This window comes from Sorex fumeus, unplaced genomic scaffold (assembly GCF_029834395.1).
Source record: "Sorex fumeus unplaced genomic scaffold, SorFum_2.1 ptg000015l, whole genome shotgun sequence".
Lineage (NCBI taxonomy): Eukaryota > Metazoa > Chordata > Mammalia > Eulipotyphla > Soricidae > Sorex > Sorex fumeus.
The window spans coordinates 3,341,702-3,363,094 of NW_026606072.1; the positions used below are offsets into that span (position 1 = coordinate 3,341,702).

At 35.3% G+C, this 21,393-nt stretch overlaps 1 protein-coding gene across 1 annotated transcript in view; it reads left to right on the plus strand.

Annotated features, from left to right (window-relative positions):
• The window catches only part of SPEF2 (sperm flagellar 2), a 186,378-nt gene that overhangs the window by 11,621 nt on the left and 153,364 nt on the right, over positions 1-21,393 (plus strand). Inside the window, exons 3-7 of the mRNA XM_056112166.1 lie at positions 5,546-5,798; positions 9,285-9,452; positions 11,792-11,932; positions 13,367-13,431; positions 17,512-17,698. Coding sequence (XP_055968141.1) covers positions 5,546-5,798; positions 9,285-9,452; positions 11,792-11,932; positions 13,367-13,431; positions 17,512-17,698 — 814 coding nt within the window. The remainder of the gene's footprint in view (positions 1-5,545; positions 5,799-9,284; positions 9,453-11,791; positions 11,933-13,366; positions 13,432-17,511; positions 17,699-21,393) is intronic.

The window sequence follows — 21,393 nt, forward strand, 5'->3', positions numbered from 1 at the left end:
TGAACTGTACAGCGTGAGAATAATTTCTTCTAAGTAATGAATAGCATCACATTAGCTATATACTCATCTCTAGTTCTTGAAATAACCTGTTTTAGGGAACATGGTCCTACAAGAAGCAAATGTGGGTAAATTTATAGAGTGCACCTTTCTATAATAGCAAAATGGATGAGGAATTATTTTTTGTAGGCAGCTGTCTACTTACCAGGACCCATGATTTGGGAACTCTCTCTGGTACTTGTAAGTTTTTTTCTATAAAATATAAATAGTAAACAAAGTCTATATTGCTCTATAACTTAAAGTTATATATCTTGGAAGTTACTTAATTCTAAGAATAACTAGTTGGTATTAAAATTAAAAATAGTTTAAAAAGTAACTAGTTGATATTTTAAAATATCTTCAGTCTATTGTATACACGGGACACTCATTAACAATATTGTAAACAACAATACCTTAAGCAGTTAAAAATACCCTCAGTTCATCTCTCAGTGTGAAAAATGATAATTTGAGTTTAAAAACTATAACTAGAAGGAGCATGGATGTTATGGATGGCAGCTATTACTTGCCCTGTAAGATATTATTGCTCCGCAGCTGGCAGGGTGGCAGGGAGAAAGATAATCCCTTTGCAAATAATAACTGCAAGTGGAGAGGGAGAAGTCTTTTCCCAGAGTGTATTCCTTATTCCCACAGAGGTCATTATTTACATCATATGCTCTATCTCTAGAGCAAAATGGTCCCAGTGGTTTTTCTGTGCTCGAAAACAACTGTTGATTCTCATTTCTTACTGGTAGATCATATTCTACAAGATGAATGTATGGCTCTTTATAACGAACCTTGCTATCATCCCAGAATTTTAATTATTTAGAAATTCAGAATATATTAAGTATTTCCAGATATTAATAGCATTCTGCATGGAAACCTTGACCAGTCTCTAAAATCCCTCTTAAGCCTAAAGTGTGCAGGACTATAATAATTGTCTCCGCATCTGGGGTTGTGTTGTAGAAGCTTGAAGACAGCAAATATTCCCCATTTTTTGAGAAGTGTAGGGTTAAGCTTTGCTAACATTTGGAAATGATAATTGTTGGTTTCTTCCTCTGTTGGATAACATTGGGTTGTCCTTGTTTCTCCTGCAGGGATCTTAAGGTTTATTGAGCCACTCCAACAACATTGCAACTGAGATATACCCAATTCCATCAAGCACTAATAATCCTATATTGCTTTTCTCTTTCCTTTATATCATTTGCATGGTTTATTTAGCAATGTCCTTTTTGTGTAGACACAGGAAGATAGCTTATGCTATGCTTTATAACATGGGAGTTAATTGACTTTATAATAATATTTACTCCTGGGTATCCTTATTTACTTGACGTAAGCCTCCTTTTTCCTTAGTTCCTAGTATTCTAAGAACAGGATCCCAATGAGGGACTGGATAGACCCACGGCAATCTGTGAGATACCCGGGCATTGAAATGGGCCAGGCCAAGCACCATAATACTTAACTATAAGTTCCGAGTACAGTCATGGACAAACTCTGTCAATGACCCCAAAAGAAGTAACTAAATAAAGACCTTGATCGGGTTAGGAAAGACTAACCTGCCTGAGGGCTGTGGTATGGAGTATATAGTGAGATTTCCCCAGGAAGAGCCAACCTATAAGCTTAATATATCTCTTACTGTGTTCATACAAAGTGACATTGCTAGTAGTATTATAAGAAATGAATTTACTATGACTGCTAAATGGATTACTAGCTGAGGAAAGGAGAAAGCAATATGCTGGATGGAATCCTGCCCTTGAGTGGATCTCCTAGTAATCTAGAGTAATCTTCTCAGATGATATTTTGTCCTTGTGTTAATCTCAGAGTACAGTCATGGACAAACTCTGTCATGACCCAAAAAGAAGTAACTGAATAAAGACCTTGATTGGGTTAGGAAAGACTAACCTGGCCTGAGGACTGTGGTATGGATAGCTTTATGTTTCTTTGTTGTTATGATAATGTTCAACTCCATTTTTTTACCCCCCCACCCTTCATGATTTCTCTGTAAATATGCTGTGGGGGGGGTTAGGATAAGAGGGAACAAGAAGGTAGAAAACGAGACATTGAAGACGTTAGAGACTAGATATTGGGGATGAGAAAGTCAGGACAAGATGCTGAAGACTAGATGCTGAAGACAAGACACCGGGACTAGACGTTGAAGACTAGAAGGAGAACCAGATGACGATGATGCCTGGAAGTAGAGGACTATGAAACTACACTTAGATGAGGAAGAAAAGATAATGAAGGAGAGGACTTTGATGTCTACAAGGAGAATAGGATGATGGAACTCTGATGTCTGGGACTATGACAAAAACTATGACTATGATTGTGCCACAAGGGGAGGATCCGGACTATGCCGGGGAGGAGAGAGAAGTAAACCAACTACCCACCACCCTGGTGCCTGGTTCCTGTTCCTCTGTCCTTTTCCCATTCTTCGCCTGACCTTTGCCCATGGTCCTGCCTGGGGAAGTAGCTCTCGGCCACCACTGAATGCTTGAGTCCCCTGCATGGGCCCATCGCAACCCTCTTCTATTTGGAAACTTACATTCCACCTTGATTATGATGCCACTAGCCTTAGTAGCCCAAAGTAAAAACCAAGCCAAAACTCTTAGAAGTAGATTCATTTTTTATCTCTCCAAATACATAGGATAAAACATAAGGGCGTCCTGGCATTAAAGGATAACTTACAATGGAAGATGAAGTAGCGGTACCAGCTTCTGGTTTTAGGAGAATACATAGAGGTTAGAGATATGCCAAACACAGTAACAACAAGTCTTATAATGGAGCCGTTACTGGGCCCGCTAGAGCAAATCGATGAACAACAGGAGGACAGTGACACTGAAAGTGACATAGCGGTTATCAATATAAATATCCTATTTCCTAATCAGACTCTTCAAAACATCATTTATTTTACTTTATTCATATTAAGTAAACAATTTGTTACCTCAAATTTAAGGTCATTTGGGATAGGGACAGATTGCAAAATTGAATCTGAGAAGACTACAAAAATATCTACTTTTATTACTATGATTACTTTATGGACTATGTTCTCTCTCTTCATCATCTTTAAGGCCATTTTTCTCTGTATTTAAATTAATTGAAGTTTGGGTAATAAAATGTCATGTTCTAAGCATATTTTACCAAATGTCATTTAAAAGATTAATAGTAAACTGGTTTTTCTTTACACTAAAAGATTAGAAAGAGGAATTCAAAATATTGCATTGGAATTTTTTTATTGATAAGTGATCTTTTCATGATACTGGCCCTTTATTCATCATTAGAAATCATTTCTATATTTTATCATTTCCCACTTCATTGTAGAGCATAATTTTAAGTGTAATTGATGGACATGTACAAATTAAATTTTAGAAGGTTCACAAGCACCCAAATATGACATATACATAAAGTGCACATGTGTCTTCATTTTTGTGGAAAAGATTCTATGGCTCTTATACAGTTTTAATGTTATTTTTTTAAAAATGTTTTATAAAAACTTCATGAGAGCAGTCTTTTGAGAAAGAGTATATTAGGAGCAGTGTATAAAGTTTAGATATTAAGTGATCTCTATAGAGCCGCTTCTGAGAATAAGTTCTAAATTTTAATTGAGGTCATTACATCCATTGTATCTTCCCCCAAATAATTTTAAAATTCAAAGTGAAATAATTGAGTGAATAAACCTATAATAGAAATTCTTTAGGGGCTTATTTAACAACTCTTCCTGTTCTAAAAGTGTTATTTGGAAGGCTGAAGGACTTAAATTTATAATCAAGAATATTTTTCCATTGAAGTCTGTTATTGAATGTTTCAATGATAAGTTAAAATCGGGCAGTGGCCAAATTTGATGTGTGCATTTGATGACAGAGAGGTATTAAATTGGAAAGATAGGCACTAGAGCTAGCTCAATGAGCTGGGAGACACATTGCATGCAGGAGACCCATCTTTAATCCCTGGCACCACTCAGTCCCCAGAGAAAGCCAACAAAGGAGAGAAATGGAGGGCATAGAGTAAGAAGAATGGGAGGTAATACAGGGACAATGGTGGGGATCATGGGAAATGTCTGGCAGAGATGCAAGGTATCTGTATAATCCACTCACCCTAACAGTACTGTTAGCATGGCATCCAAACAAAAATTAAACCTATAATTGTGTCTAGTAAGAAGGTAGATGAGTCTGGGAAGGAATATGGGGATACTGGAAGAGTATGCTGACACGGGTGGTGGGTTTGGAATTAGAACATTGTATGACTAAAGATAGCTTTGTAAATCGTGGTGCCTAAATGTGACTAACCAAAAAAAAAAAAAAAAACCAGCAAGGAGCAAAGATGTGCCAGATGTGGCTCCAAAACAAAAACAGCAAAACGGAGACTGAGATGCGTGGGGCATCTTTTGCTTCTTTCTGTCACTGGGATCACAGCTAGCCCTCTATCACTTGAAATATCTATTTTAACTCTTTTCTCAATTTATCAAACTTAGGGTTCACATTTGATTTTTCCACTGTGAATTCTCAGGAGCAGGGACTATGCCTTATGCCTTATACATATTTATAGCATTTAATTAAATATACACAAACATATTACATTTAATAAATCAATTTTTGATACATAGTATAATTATAACTACTAGTTGAGAGAGATATTAATACATGGGTTAGTTAATTAAATTTAAATTTATACAAAGATATTTAAATTTAATAAATCAATTCTTGGTACATAGTATAATTATAACTGTTAGTTGAGAGAGTAAATTAATAAATGGATTAATGAACGTTCAAAATGAGTCTAAATTCGTCACTATGTTATTCAAAAATAAATCTAATCTATAGTTAGAAAGCCATTATTGCTTCTAAAACAGTAATATAATCTAAACAGTGAAGATTATATAATTTATGAGATTGCATAGTTGGTTTTAGTTACTATTTCTGAAAATGCTCAAGAGGATCATTATTAGCCTTGAAAATACAACACTGGGGTTTATTTCAAACTCTAGTGATGACGTAATTTTAGGAATAGACACTTACATAAAATTTTTCTCCAAAATGACATTTTTTCTAAAACTACAGTAAAATTTCAACACTTAAGAGAAAACATTGAGGGTCCCGAGAAATAGTACAGTAAGTAGGATATTTGCCTTGCCTGCCACTGATCCAGATTCAATTCCCAGCGTCCCATATGGTTGCCCCAGCCAGTCAGGAGTGATCCTGAGCACAGAGCCAGGAGTAAGCCCTGAACACCAACTGGTATAGTTCCTGAAAAAAAATTTTTTTAAAGACAAGACAAAACATTCAGTTATTTGTTTGAATTCTCATCAAAATCCTATCATTTATTTTTAAGCCTGAAAGTCTATAAAATAAATAGATGTTAGTCATTCCAGAATAATGACTGGTTTTGAACAAATGTTGTATTCCAAGTAATATGGGAATAATTCTTAATATCAGATCATGGTAATGGGTCAGATAGTTGTCATCCAATTTTTAACTCAATGCCATTGCCTAATTATGCATAACGTTTTAACACCTAGGATTTCAAGCGCCAAGCTTAATAACTTTTCTCGCTTGGAGCCAACACTTCATCGTCTGGGTGTGCAGTTTGATCAGAACATAGCCCACAGCATCATCACAGAAAAGCCTGGGGTAGCAACAAAACTTCTGTATCAAATGTACATTGCTCTTCAGAAAAAGAAAAAAAGTGGACTCGCTGGAGTGGAAATAACAAGTGTGCAACCCCTGGCCAGTGTAAAACTTCAAAACATGAAAAGTGAGGCTTTCCGAGATGTAAGTACATAAGAGAAATAGTAAAGATGTTCACTTCTCAAAGAAAATCCATTGGCTACATATGTCCTTTATGTGTGTTAGTGGTCATACTTGGGTTTTATTTTATATTCACTTTTTCAATTAATTTATCCACTTTTGATGTGTTCTTTTATCCTATCTGCCTGACCAATAGCTTGTCAGGTTCTGTTTTCAGTTCCCATCATTTCTGATGCCTGTTCCTCTCTTTCCACTTCTATTGCTATCACCTCTGCTCACATCTCCTTATGAACTATTGCTGAAACTCACAAATATGTCTCCTGATCTTCAGGATTTCAGTTAGAGGCTAATCAAATACTAGCTAACTCTTTCCCAGATTTTAATTTCATTGCATTCTTTTAATTAAAAACTCTCTATTTCAAACATATTATGAGTCCCATTTAGATTAATGCTCAGGATGTTTAAATAAAGGATCTCCCAACTCAACCTTTCTATCTTTATTTCTTAGTCCTCAATACTGAGACTTGGATTCTTCAACATTGACTGGCAGCCTCCCCTTAAACAGAACTTGTATATTCACTCTCTCCACTAAAACTTGCCTCATCTCTTCCACACAAGCTCACCTTACCTCTTCTTTCCTCTTCTTCCCACCCAACTACTCCTATGCATCCTTCCCCATCCACATGGTTTCTTGCTGTGAGACTCAATGGACACAGGTACTTTTACTCCCTGATGTCAACCTCATTTTTCAGTCTCCAGTGACCACCTCCTGCTGCTGCTTTTGTCTAGATTTTATTGTCATGTGGCTTCATGCAATCTTTGTTCCTTAAAATCAAGTGATACCCACGTATAAGAGTTTGAACATTGCAAGTTATCATTTAGTATTTTAATTTACTGATATGAATTTTTAGTTGACAAGTTATTCTTTCTAGTTCCTATATTATTTCCTTTATGTAAGTGGAACATAATAATTCTTCCAGGTTTTTAGGGTACTTATAGGAGTGCTTCACTGATACCGGATACTAAGTAGAACTGGAAAAAATATTTAAATTGTCTTCATAAAGTGACAATGATATAATAAATATAAGAGCCATTTCTATTTTCAAGTTTGTCTATTCTAAACAGACATCCTTACAAGCATGGGAGCACAAGAGACTCAGCACTCTTGGAGAGGCACAAATTAGATTAGGCTTAAAGCCAAACAACAGTATTGTACCTGCCTTCCTCACTTGCAAACTGATTAACTCTAAGCCAACCCCTGGAACAGTTTTGGTCTCAATTTTCTCAGCTGCAAAAATAACTCTACTTGCCTCAGAATTTGGTTTTCTTATAGTTTTAAGAACACAACATACAAGAAAGTTATTTGTATAGAATAGTGAACAGTAACACTTGCTACAGAGTTGTGTAGCTGCAACAAAAACAAGAGACTGTTTGATTTAATGGCTTTTCAGAATTAATAATGCAGTCATTGAACAAATACTAATTAGTCAGGAACTTAGAAAATAAGCAACATTTGTGTGTGTGTGGGGGGGGGGGTTGGTCGGGGAGAGGGATACCAGCTCCTTGAGTTTCCATTTTATGGAAAGAAAAGCATTTCAATAAAATGATTCTTAGTTTGGTTTGAGGGGGCTTGATGGGGCATTGTGGACTACATCTAGAGGTTCTCAGGAGTTATTCCTGGTTCCGCATTGAGGAATTAGTCCTGGCATTGCTCAGGGGACCATATGGAGTACCAGGTATTAAGATGTACAAGGAAAGCTCCCTACCTGCTATACTATCTCTCTGGCCCACGTTAAGTGATGCTAATTGCACTGAGTTGGGTAAATTCACTATTTCAGTAGAGTTGTGTGAATTGCCTAGCATTGAGGATATGAGGAATAAAGGAACATGGTTGATTTTTCAAGAAATGTAGAGTTAAAGGAGAATATAAGAAAACTTGAGCAAGAAGCTCAGAGGAACAGTTTCATACTTGCTTTTGAGAGATGGTACTATTTGCCAGCTGGAGTGAGGGAAGAGCAAGTGTGAGGAAACCCTTTGCAAAAGAAAAATTGAACTGTAGAAATTAGTCTACAGTTTAGATGGACGAACTGTAGAAATTAGTCTACAGTTCAGATGGATGAACCATCTTTGAAAAGATACAGAGAGGCCTTTTCCTCTTCTGCTGAATGGAGAAAGACACAGGAGTCTATCTCATAACAAAGTTAGTAATGACTATAATCTATTTAACACAAGGTTCATAGCGAGGGGCCAAGTCCTGCTCCAGGAGTCATTACTTGTATCATCTCACTTAATGTTCACAACAGTTCCCCTATAAAATGGGGACCTTTGTAATTCTCATTTTACAGGTAATGAGACTGGGCTATAAAGAAGTTAAATCATGCTCAGTTTCCTGAAGTTTGTGGGTTATAGTGCTGAAACATGAACCTAAGTAGTTGGATGCTAGAAGTCACTTCATCTAACACTACGATGATATAATATCTCACTACGTATTTCCTGGGCTAAGAGGAAAAGTAAACACTAAGTTGCAGGTGCAGATATTTGGTCAAGTAGAGTGCTAGTATGCTCATAGACCTTGAATTTTTGTCACCTGTGTGAAGGAGGCACAGTGAGAACAGTAAGGTGCATAAGAGCTTCAAAGAAGCTCAACTGTCTGTAAATATTAAGCGAGGCAGTCTCAGAAGAGAGGGCCCAGAAATGTCTGTGCCTCATTACCACTGTTTTTGTTCTGTACTCTTTAGCTTCTAAGGAGATGGCTTTGCATTAAAAAAGTTTTAGCTAAACACGCATTTTAGCTAAATACAAGAGTCATACTACTCTGCATTCAGTTTATGATGCTCTTAGAAGAGTTCATTTTCTAGTAATTCTCTCCCTCTCATTTCCATTGACCCAGAATTTTTAATATTTCTTTACTGTTTTCTAGGAAGTGGCTTATGTTTTTAAAAAGAAACGTGTTTCTCATATTATCTTTTATGTGTTCAAATTGATTTTGTAAAATGTATTTCCAAGAATTTAAATACCATTCATTGATAATTTAACTCAGGGCAAATGGGGGAATGCAGACTGCAGAGCTGAGTCTATTAGGAGAGAGGCGAGGGGACCCAGGACTGTGGTGAATGATTCAGATTCTTCGGTGGTGTTGTGGTGTCTTAGTATTTATTTTGAAGAGATAGGAAATTGTATGCCCAAAGCATATACATATTTATGACATATATATATACAAAAACATATATGCTTCAAGGGTACGCTATTCCTGTAAACTAATGTTATCTGCACAAATTAAAAATAATAGACAAGCTCAGGGAAAATATTCAAGTATAAATTCATGTGAGAATAAGAAAATTCTGTCTTATTGCCCTTATACTGATTAAGAACATGAGTGATCATTTGGTGACTTTTAATTTATTTAAATATGAGCAGCAGTAATCCATAGAAATTTTTTTAGTATAAAATTTGTTTTGTGCCTATAATGACAATTTGCTCTTTATTCCCCCTTTCTAAATGCTTTTTTAGAGACTTAGAAACCTGATACCACGCCAAACTGATTTCAGTCTGATGCAGGTTTCACACAGGTTCCAAGAAAAATATAAAAAGAAGGAAGAGCTTGACCACATGTATTTTGAGAAATTTGAAAATGTTCAAAAATTCAAGGAAGATCAAAGATGTGTTGATGTCAAAAAGGTTTTATCCAAAAGTATTTCTAGAAGTTCAATAGTGCATAGTATACTATTTGTGATTTCTGCCTATAGTACACATTGCATAAGCATTAATGTCTTAGAAGTTGTGTATTCTCTTGCATGACTCATGTTCTGCCCGGCTTTTTCCTTCAGCCGCTTCCCCCTTCTCTCATACTAACTCTGCTGACTACTGTCATTCTCTGAATGGTGAAGTGGCAGGGTGACTCTTTCTTTTTTTTTTTTTTCAGTTTTCTGATTAATGCACAGATGCTTTTGTGATGAATCTCCTCCTCTGTGCTGTTCCAGCTAATGCTATGAACATTTTCTCTGTTGATGGAGATAGAGAAGTTACTTTCCCTCTCTTTTGCCTCTTTTGTACCCCTTTGGTCTTTCTGTATTATCCATTTTCTCTCTTCCAGGCAACTAGGGTGGTTCTCTGCTTGCATCCCATGAATCCCCCTAAGCACCTTTTTGAAAAAAATAATTTTGGGTCACACCCACCAATACACAGGGGTTACTCCCGGCTCTGTACTCAGGAATTACTCCTGGCGGTGCTCAGGGGACCATATAGGATGCTGGGAACCAAACCCAGGTCCACCGCATGCAAGGCAAACGCCCTACTGGCTGTGCTTGCTATCACTCCAGCCCCCCCCCCCCCCAGCACCTTTTAAACAAATTCTTAGTTCATTCTGCTTTAACTCACTCCTCTCTCCCTGCCCCCCACACAATGCTTCTCTGATTTCTTTGAAAATCTTTAATGATCTCCCCAGCCATTAAGGGCATGGAATAATAACATTGTGTGGAGTCATTAAGGACTTTAAGAGAAATTCCAGTTGCTTCGTATATGGAATGTGTCAACTACAGGCAAAAGAATTTGTTTCTCATTGAAAATTACATTTAAATTTAGTACACTTAGACTAAAAAAAACCACATTCCATTATAGACAACTCCTTTTGAGGAGGTAGTAAAAAATGAGGGACAAACTTTACAAGAGCTTATCCTCTCACTATGTGACAAAGAGTAGATAAGACTCAGGTTTCTCTTTGGCAATGGTCTTTACAGTAAGGAGTGTTTAAGTGAAGACTGAGTGCTGGACCTTATATGGAACCAGTCTATTCACTTTTATGTGGCAAGTTTAATGTACAGAATCTCCAAATAAAGTTGGTAAAGATAAAATATAGCATTATAATATATACTGAAATAAGATATATTAGCAAAGATTGAAAGCAAATACAACACAAGGGAAAGTTAGATCTTCCTTTTCAAAGGAAAAATATAAAACATTGCAATTAAGTAAAACTTCAACTTTTGAAAAATAAAATGAAATTATATTTTTTTCTTAATTTCTGACTCCTTGGTCCGTGTTTGCATCGAATGTATCGAATGTAGCCTGCCCACAGGGCAGAGTCTGGCAAACTCCCCGTGGCGTACCAAATATGCCAGATACCAGTAACAATGATGGGTCTCATTCTCCTAAATAGCCTTGAATATAATCTCAGGGCTAGGATGAAAGAGACGTTACTGGGGCCTGCTCAAGGCAATCGACGAATAACAGGATGATGAAATGAAATGAAAAATGAAAAATTTCTGACATCTGAATAGTAAATTAAGCTTGTCTTTGGATTTAATAATAAGTTGTTTTATTTGCTTTAATAAAATGTTTTAGTAATTAATTTGTGATTTATTTTATTATTGCTAAGATCAGTTTTTTCAAATATTTAACTGATTTTATAATTTTTTCCCATCGTTCTCTCCTGCTAATATTCTTTATAAAATAATTTCTGTGTTTAAGAAGACTTGATATAATAACAATGCCACATATTTGAGTGTTAATTCAACATATGACATTCTTCTTGCACTCAAGTGTAATTGAGTTTTGGGAAAAGCTGGTTATCTATTTGGGTTTCCTAAAACCTGTCCAAAGGTCAACCTCCTAGATTGAATTTTCTTTTCATTGTCTTTAGAGACACAATTTTCTTTTCCCATTATTGGGCAGACCCTGACTATGGCGCTGAGAAAAAATTATATTATTCTTCATTTGGAAATACTTTCTATGGTCTTTTTAATATTATCATCTAGAAATAAAATATACAGATTTGATAGATATAATTTGGGGATTGTGTAATTATTTGATGATACTAAAGTCATAATTTGAAACTGGAGATATGAAATTAGATTATATTGCCACCTGCCTTCTAACATTATGTATTCATGCACATTGTTCATTGTTTAATTACTGAATATTGAAATTTTAATAGAAAATTATATCTGGGTACCTATGAGTTTACAGTACTGTTTGTTTTTCTGATGAATTGAATAAATAAATATATGTTGTATATTTAGCAACGCTTGAGCAAAAGACGGCAAAATGAAATAATGGCCCAAATTCAAGCAGCTATCATACAGATTCCCAAACCTGCACCAAGTCGTGCTTTCAAAGCACTTGAGGCCCAAAAACTGATGAAAAAGAAAAAAGAGGCTGAGGTAAGTGATCATCTTCCAATAGTGATTCATATTTATCTTAAAGAATAATCTTTTCTTTTGACATATAGAGAACCCTCCCCCAACCTTTATTTCTCTTCACTTTATCTCTGCCATTATCCCAGCTAGTTCAGAATTTCTTAACTGCATGCATACCCAACTCATTCATTGTATACTGCTGCTTATTCAGAAACAAAGGATGTAACTTTAGGCTAAGCATGATAACTTTCTATGAGAAGTTTGCCCGCACTCCTATGCCCCTGCCAAACTAGGCCAGAGTGAGTGCTCTCCTCATAGGTGCTAGCTCCTATAGCAGGGCCAGTTGAGGTGCACATACCAGGAATGTCCCATTTCTAATATAATGTTTACTGAATTCTTCCTTATTATGCCATACTATTGTTCTGTGACTTCTAGAAAATTTAAGTGATTTGCTTGCCAGCACTGTATTTAAATTAAAAATTCTTACCCTAATGATATTTTACTAGATCATACCAACTACCAATTATTCCAACAGGAGATATAAATATAAGTGTAAAAATAAATATAAATATAAATGTCATGTTTCACAAGAGAGCCACGATTTATTTTGATGTTAATTCCTATAATCTATGCTGCATACTGCTTCAGTGATTGTTTATCATGTCCGTGTGTGACTTAAGAAAAAGAATATTAATTACTATCTATTGTACATCTGCTGTATATCAGGTAGTAGGTTGCTTTTAATATCATTTTTAATTTGCAAATAACTTTCTAAGTGCAGAGTATTAATTCCTCATTTTGCAGCTAAGTAAACTTAGACTCAAAAAAGTGATCTACTTTACCCAAGTTCATAATGATGGTAAAGCAGAGATTGACAGATAGTTCTGATAACTAAATTCATTGCATTATACAAGGATTCATTATTCTTTGTTTACATTAAAACATTATATTGCACTTGAATTCTAAATACTACACCACAGGTTTTACTAGACCCCATTTAAGTAAAGTATTTCTTTCATTTCCTTGACTTGATTAATTTCATTAATATGGATGTACAGTGGGAAGATCAGGTTAGATGAGTTTTCAAAAAAGGAACAAGTGTAAATAAAGTTGCATGAAATTCTCCTGAACTAATCTTTAATGAAATATTCCTATCTAAACAAATGCTTATTGTCTCTTAAAACAATTGCAGATACAGAAAGATTATATGCACTTTAATGCAGTGTTAGAGCTAGAGTTATGAACTGAATTCAGATTATGCATTGTTCAAGTTCCTATAGATACATTTAGTCAAGTATTAAAGTAAAAAGACGAAATGATTGCAACATTCCAGGATGCAGTCTTTGGTACTTTCCCTTTTAATTAACCTTAATAGCACATGTCACCTTATAAACTGTAAAGAATATGGTAGATAATGATATTCTGAAACAGAAATCTGATCGTTTATTTTCTTTAAAGGATGTGGCCAATGAGATTAAGAAGTTTGAGGCATTAATTAAAAAGGATCTCCAGGCCAAAGAAAGGTAGGATGTAAGCATTTTAATAATAAAAAAATGTTCAATCTACCTATGGCTTCTAAATATTGAGAAATGTTACTTGAAATAGCCATCCAGAGATCTTTGTACCTTGTATAATCTTCATTAAGAGTATTTGATGGAAGAGAAATGAGAAAAATAAAGTTAAAACAACTTTTGTGATGCTCAAGAGGGAAGTGGCTGTCATGAGATGTGAAATTAATTTTCCATGCTATATATAAGCTTCTGAGTTCACATGCATATTTTCAACTTATACTAAAATTATTTCAAGTTACCACTATGTTAATATATTAAGTAAATCTCTTGTTAGACTCTAGTTAGGTTTCTCTCATTTTGTATCTTCTGACTTTAACACAGGAGGCAGCAATAAAGAGTTGCTGAATTAATTTGTTGAGTGAATGAATATCTGTCAATAAGGCAACAAATTTGGTGACTCCATTGAAAAATCACCTGGTTAATGGTGGCTTGAGTACCTTCAGATAAAGATCTGCTTTCTTTCAGAGGTCACCGACTCATGACTCATAGCAAACAATTGATTAGGGACTAAATATGTAAAAGCAATTTGAATTTGTCACATTTTCAAATGGCAGCTATCCAAACTGTTTTATTGAATATGAAATCAATCTATAAAGAAGAAAGTGGAATCAGTTGATAGAAGTATTCACTCTGGATCAGGGCTAACTGCTAAAAGGAGGTAAAGTGACATGCATAATACCCTATCAGTAGCAGTATTGCAAACCACGGTGCCTAAAAGGAGGAAAAAAGGAAAACAGAGAAAGAAAAATTCTGCCATAGAGGCAGGCAAAGGAGTGGGAGAGAAACTGGGAGCACTGTGGAGAACACTAGACACTGATGAAGGGTTTGGTGTTGGAATCTTGTGTGCCTAAAACTCAATCATGAATAATTTTGTAACTGTAATTCATGGTGATTTTTTAAAGAAAAAAAAACAAATTGTATATTTTATTTCCGTGTAGGTATTTCCAAGGGGGAGGGAATAGAGTCAAGTGAGAAAATAAAAGTGAAAGGGGAAAAATAATGAGGAAGTCCAGTGTGGAAGGAAAATGAAGAATAATATAGTACCTTCTGCAGAAATTCCTGATTTCCTATGCTAAGCCCACCGCTCCATTTATTAGTGTTGCCCCTGGCTTACAAAGAAGAAACACAATCTTCATCTTACCCATTTTGCAACACCTGAACTCCCTCACACCCACTTAGTTTTGATTCTTGAAATGATTTTATTTGTTATTTTTTCTTTTACCTCATTGACAGAATATCGAGGTGTGAAATAAATGGTATCCACTGAAACTGCTCTTTTGACATACTGAAATACTTCTGGGCAATAATGGTGTTCTCTATAGCTCCACTGCCAGCCTCTCTCTGGGAAATCTCCATTTCTACACAAGTTAGCAATTAATTAATCTCCAAGTTAATACCAATCATTTTTTATCATCCCTGCACCATCATCTATTTTGACTGATGAGTATCCTAATCAGTGCAAGGCAAACACCCTACCCACTATGCTATTGCTCCAGCCTCTTGAACTCTTTTTTGGAATGCTTTCAAGGAAACCTCATACTAGTTGGTACCAGAATGCATTAACATAGGTTGGCCCTGAGGAGACCTTGATAGGTTGGCCCCGAGGAGCAGTCTCTGCTCTTGTATATTTATTTCACAACCTGTTCCTGAAAACAGTGACTCAGATATGTCATCTCAGAGCCTGTGCTTTTTTGTTCTCTTGTGGAAGAAGGAACTATGTCTCAATCATACTGATGCAAATACTTCTACGACTTTGTTACTGCACATGTAAAATTTCCATATTTGTAAGGCAAATAATAAATGTTATGTAGTGTTTGTTTCTTTAGTTGAAATTGTTGACTGCTGTACTCTGATAAGTGTGTATATAGATTTACCTTAGGTTTCTCTGGCCAACTTCTTATTTCGTATAAATTTGTATTTATATAAATCTGACCAAGATTCTTACTACTAATATTCATACACATATAAATTAACTGATAGGAGATGTGGTAAACAGTTGTTAGGAGTAAGCATAGTTTTTGCCCTTAACAGTCCCACATCTAGAAAAATAGAGATTTGTTCATGAAAATAACATGTAGCTTATTTCAAGCTTTTATTTGAATAAGACATTAATAGATAGTCAAAGAAGAAGATTACATTAAGCATATTGTTGGCAGCATAAATGCAGTGGGAGAAAACTATTTACTCATGCTCAACCCAGGGAAAAGCCTTTGAAAACACATGTAAGTAAAAATAATTGAGATGAAATGATTGAAAAAAGTTATGACAAAATTTTTATAAATATATTAAAACTTAATAAATTGGTTTAGATTTTACCTTTGGCATTGCTGTGACTTTGCTAGTTATATAACCAGCTCAGTGACTTAGTGACAGAATGCAACCAAAGGTAGAGTCCCTGCTGATAAAATAACGGGGATTTCAGTATACAATCTTCGTAATTATATTATGCTGGTATGATGCTTTTAGTAGCTTTTGGAATTAGTAGACTTCAGATACCTGTCATGCATCTAAGCTATAGATATATAATGGAATGAGTCAGGTTATTTTTCTTATGTGCTCAGACTTCAGTTGGGAGCCTCAAACCTTTCAGTGGATTTTCCCCCCCTTTGCTACCTATTGACTCTGGATGTTTTGAGCCTCCCTGATTTTGAATCAAAAGAATGAATGAACTATTATATATAATATAATATATGATCTATATTATATATATGATTATATTTAATTTAAAAGATTTAATGTTTTTATAAAAGTACTCCATCCATATGAGAACTGATAACTATTTCCTATACAGTACACTAATGTGTTCTTATCTTTTGAATAAATCATATTTTAAATCAAATAAATAACTTCTAGCCTTAAAACTAATTATTCATAATATAAGAATTTATTATTTTTGGCAAGTAACGTTATATCTTGTACCATTGTATTATTGTCTTCTCTTTATTTTTAAGAGATATCAAATGTGTAGTTTTTTATCTTTATATACATAAAAATGTATCTTTTAATTGTACCTTTGAAATGAATCTATAAATGATGTTCCTAGCTACAATTTGTCTCACTAAACAGAGGGTGTTTGCTTTCTACTGGTGATATCCCTCAGACTCCTCCTTCTGGTCTTCTAATTTTGACCAGGTGGTTGGACACGAGCCCTGAGTGAGGTTTTCTTACTTAGGTTCCCAAACGTGGACAAATAGCTATGCTGATTCTAGGCCTATAGGGATGAGTGATATGATGCACAAGTGACGTTTTAACCAAGGGACTCCCAGGCACAGCCCTGAGGCAGCCAGAAAGTCACAGGCATTCATAGAACAACTTGCATGTGAGAAAAGTGTAGCAGGTGGAATCATCCACAGGACGATATAGAGTGTCCTGACTTTGTTTGTTTTTTTGTTTTGTTTTGGTTTGTTTTGGTTTGGTTTGGTTTGGTTTGGTTTTTGGGGTCACACTCTGCAATGCTCAGGGGATTCTCCAGGCTCTGCAGTCAGGAATTACTCCTGACCATGTTCGGGGGACCACATGGGATGCTGGAGATGTAACCTAGGTCAGCCGCATACAAGGCAATCGCCCTACACATTGAACTATGATTCCAGCCCCTAGCATCCTGATTTTGACATTCTGAGTCAGCTCTTATAGCAGTGTGACTTCAGTGACATTTGTATTGTCAATATTCTTCCTTTTCTTAACTCAAAACAATGGAGACAAGACATTTGTATTCAACATGAAGCAGAGAGAAATCCATACTCTTGCTCACCCACACTCTCTTGCCCTAGAGGATCACGAGAATGGAAGAATTGATCAGTCACAGAAACAGAAGACCACATAGAGATGGCTAAAAATGAATCCAGAAAGAGGGCTAAGAAGGTGGAATCTATTAATAAGCTATGGTCTCTCTGAATAAGTCGCTCTGAGATCTAATATTTGTTTAGAGTATTAATTGATAGAGCAAAGAAGCTTCTAAGTTTTTCTAACACAAGTAGTGACATGTGTTTGAATTGTATTTTTTGAATCTAAAATGAAAACTATTGTTCTTAGTGCATCCAAGCCACATTTAGACACATCAGGTCAGACAGCGACTGATTTGTTAAACACTTACTCGGATGATGACTACATTAAAAAAATCCAAAAGCGTTTAGAGGAAGATGCATTTGCAAGAGAGCAAAGGGAGAAAAGACGGAGAAGACTATTAATGGATCAGCTAATAGCCCACGAAGCACAGGAGGTAAGAGAGTTAGACAACAGCTAAGTAACAGTGCTTGAAATTTTATAAAATGCCACATTGTATACGTGCGTGTATGTGTGTGTATCTTACAAGTGTTATCTTCCATTCTTAATTACATGGATGTCCTCCAATCCTAGTTGAAAATAATCTTAAGATAATAAAAATCTACATAGTACTTTTACTACAGCATGTAGAATTTGGTGGTAGTTGTACAGCATTGGCATACCACTGAATTGCAGCTTGTTGAAATAGTAAATCTCATCTTATATTTTAACATAACATAAAATATTGACACAAATATGTTAACCATATATATATATACATATATGTGTGTCTACAAATGTGTGTATATATATGTATATGTAATATTTGAGATACTTTCATTTCATTTGGTTATATATCGGAAATGAGGTTGCTGGAAATGTAGTGATTCTATTTTTACTTTTTGAAGATCTTTTTTCTAAACTGTCTTCCATTGAGATGAACCCGTTTACATTTACAAGAGCACAAAAGATTCACTTTTCTCCACATCCTTCCCAGCACTTGCTACCCTTTGTCTTTTTGATAACAATCATTCTAACAGGGCTTATGTGATACCATATTGTTCACTTTACTTTGCACTTACTAGAAGATTAGTGATGTTGGATACCTTTTCAAAACCTATTTGTCTTATTTTGAGAAATGTAATTTTCAGTTCCTTTGTCCACTTCAAAACCTGCCACAGAGGCAGAGTGGGATGGGGGGCGGGGCGTGGAAGGGATACTGGGACCCGTGGTGGTGGAGGATGGGCATTGGTGGAGGGATGGGTACTTGATCATTGTATAACTGAAACTCAAGCACAAAAATTTGTAAGTCTATAACTGTACCTCATGGTGTTTTACTAATAAAAACAAAACAAAACAAAAAACCCTGGGTAATATGTTACTATAGTTTACTCTAGAGTTCCTTACATGTTTTGAATATTAACTAAAATTAAAGGTTTTTAAATATTTTCTCTCATTACAGAGAAGCATCTTCAATCTGTTCATTGTTTTCCTGCTGTGAAATAGTTTATTAGTGTGATACAATTTAGTCTATTTTTTGGCTTTTGTTGCCTGTGCTTTTGGAGTCGTAGTTAAAAAAAATCATCTTCTATACTAGTGTCAAAAAGATTTTTTTAAATCTTGTTCAAGTGTTTTTGTAGTTTCAGGTCTATGAGTAACTCTTTAATCCATTTTGCATTGATTTTGGGATATTATGTAAGGTATGGGAACATTTTATTTTTCCTCTGTGGACATCCAGTTTTCCCAGTATTATATGTTGAAGATACTATATATTTTCTACTGTGTAACCTTGACACCCCTGTTGAAGATTAATATAATTTACATATGTGGATTTTTCCTTTGTTTTATATGCCTATTTTTGTACCACTGTCATATTGTTTTGCTAATGATAGGTTTGTGATATAATTTAAAATCAGAAAAGTGTGATGACTGCTCTCTATTCTTGCTAAAATTGTTTTTATGCTTTGAACTCTTTCATGATTATATATAAATTTAATTTTTTTCTGGTTTTGGAAACATGAATCTGATAGGTATTTTTGTTTGTTGATAGCACAGCGGTAGGGCCTTGCATGCAGCCAGCTGGGCCAAGCCGGGTTCGACTCCTCCGCCTGGCAAGCTACCAAGAGTATCTTGCCCGCACGGCAAAGCCTGGAAAGCTACCCGTATTCGATATGCCAAACACAGTAATAAGTCTTAATGGAGATGTTACTAGGCCCGCTCGAGCAAATTGATGAACAATGGGAGGAGAGTGATAGTGACAGTGACAATGATAATTTTTGTTAATCTGGACATTTTAGTAATATTGTTTCTCAATTATGATATTTTTCATTAATTTGTATACTCATAATTTATTTTATCAATGTTTTGTAGTTTTCAATTTACTGATCTTTAATCTTCAAAGTTAATATTTAATCTTCAAAGTTAATATTGTTCTTTTTGCTACTATTCTAAATGGGAGTTTTAATTTAGCATTTTTTAGTTTGTTTAGTGTTGGTGTAAATAATTGAAACTTATTTTATATGTTGGTTTTGTGTCTTTCAGATTTCCTAATCTTGAAAAATTAATTTCAACAATGTTTCTTTTAGTCTTTGTTTTCTCTATATAAAATAATGTCATTATCCATGACCATTTCTTTACTCTCTGACTTAAGTCCCTTTTATTTCTTTTTCTTGCCTAAGTGCTTTGGCTAGGACTTCCAGCACTATGTTGAATAGAAGTAAAAAGAACGGGCATCATAGTCTTATTCCTGATCTTAGAAATAGATTGAGCAACTAGAAGTTTCAACATCAAACTGTTGAGTATGGTTTTAATTTTAGATTTGGTATGTGTAGCCTTTATTAGGTAAAAATACATTCCTTGTATGCATAATTTATTGAGCATTTTATCACAAAAGAACACTGAATTTATTCGAATGCCTTTTCACCTATTAAGATTACTAAGAGAATAAATTTTTAATGAAAATAACATAAAAAATTGTTAGTCTTCTCACTTTGTTCATTGACCCATGGGATGGTCCAGTGATTCTCGAAGTATGATATCTGAACCAATAGCCTTTAGAAATGTTACTGGACAGGTTTAGAAATGTTACTGATTGCTCCATTCTTAGTCCTACTGAATCAGGAACACTATAATTAACAGCACTGCTTGATTGTTTAATGCACTTACAATTTGAGAATTACTGATGAACTCATGTGGAAAGCATAATTATTGAACTTTTCCTATACTTTCTGTAGACCCACAGATTTAATGCACCTACAATTTGAGAATTACTGACGAACTCATGTGGAAAACGTATTTATTGAATTTTTCCTATACTTTCTGTAGACCCACAGATATAAAATAATTAAAAAAAAACCCTGATCTTACAGAGCTTGCTCTTTAGAGGAGAATTCAGAAGCAAACAACTACATTAGTGTTAAGGTATGAATTAGGTGAGGAAGTGACTAGTGACTGGTATGAAATCCAGCCCAGGCTTGACTCAGAGATGGTTTCTGGATAATTATACATGACTCATAAGGAAGGGTCAAGGACTAGATACTGATAGTAGGCATAGTTTTGGTGAGGTGGGAATACAGTCAGTTTCAAGCAGAGGCTGGTATAGTGGAAGGTAAGCTATTTCCAGAGACTGCCATGTCGCAAAATTCCAGCTTTTATGTGACTAATATATCATCTGGCAGGAGTTCCCAGAGACCAAACCATAATAAGCCTCATAAATCAGCAAGAGGGAAATAGAGGACTTTATCCTAAGTGTGAAGGGGATCAAGAGTCACAACAGAAGATTTTCTTTTATAAAGATCATTCTTACAGAACAAAATAAGCTATGCCAGTCTGGAAGTAGTGCAGTACTTCCATACACATGTGTATAGAACAACTACACATGTGCCGACCTTGTTTTGATTACTGCCACTACATGGTCCCCTGAGCATTATTGACCTCTGAGTTTCTCTGGGTGTGGTCCTGGAAGGCCCAGAAACTTCTAAGGTGACCCAGAAATCCTCCCACTCCCCAGGACCCAAGCAACAGAGCATCTTCAGGCTCCTGGACCAAACCTCTGGCTGGACGGACTGAGAGTATCTGGTGGGGCCCCTCATCATTTGAGAGGACACCTACCCAAATATCTAGAGTTGTTATTCTAGTTCAGGTAAAAAAAAG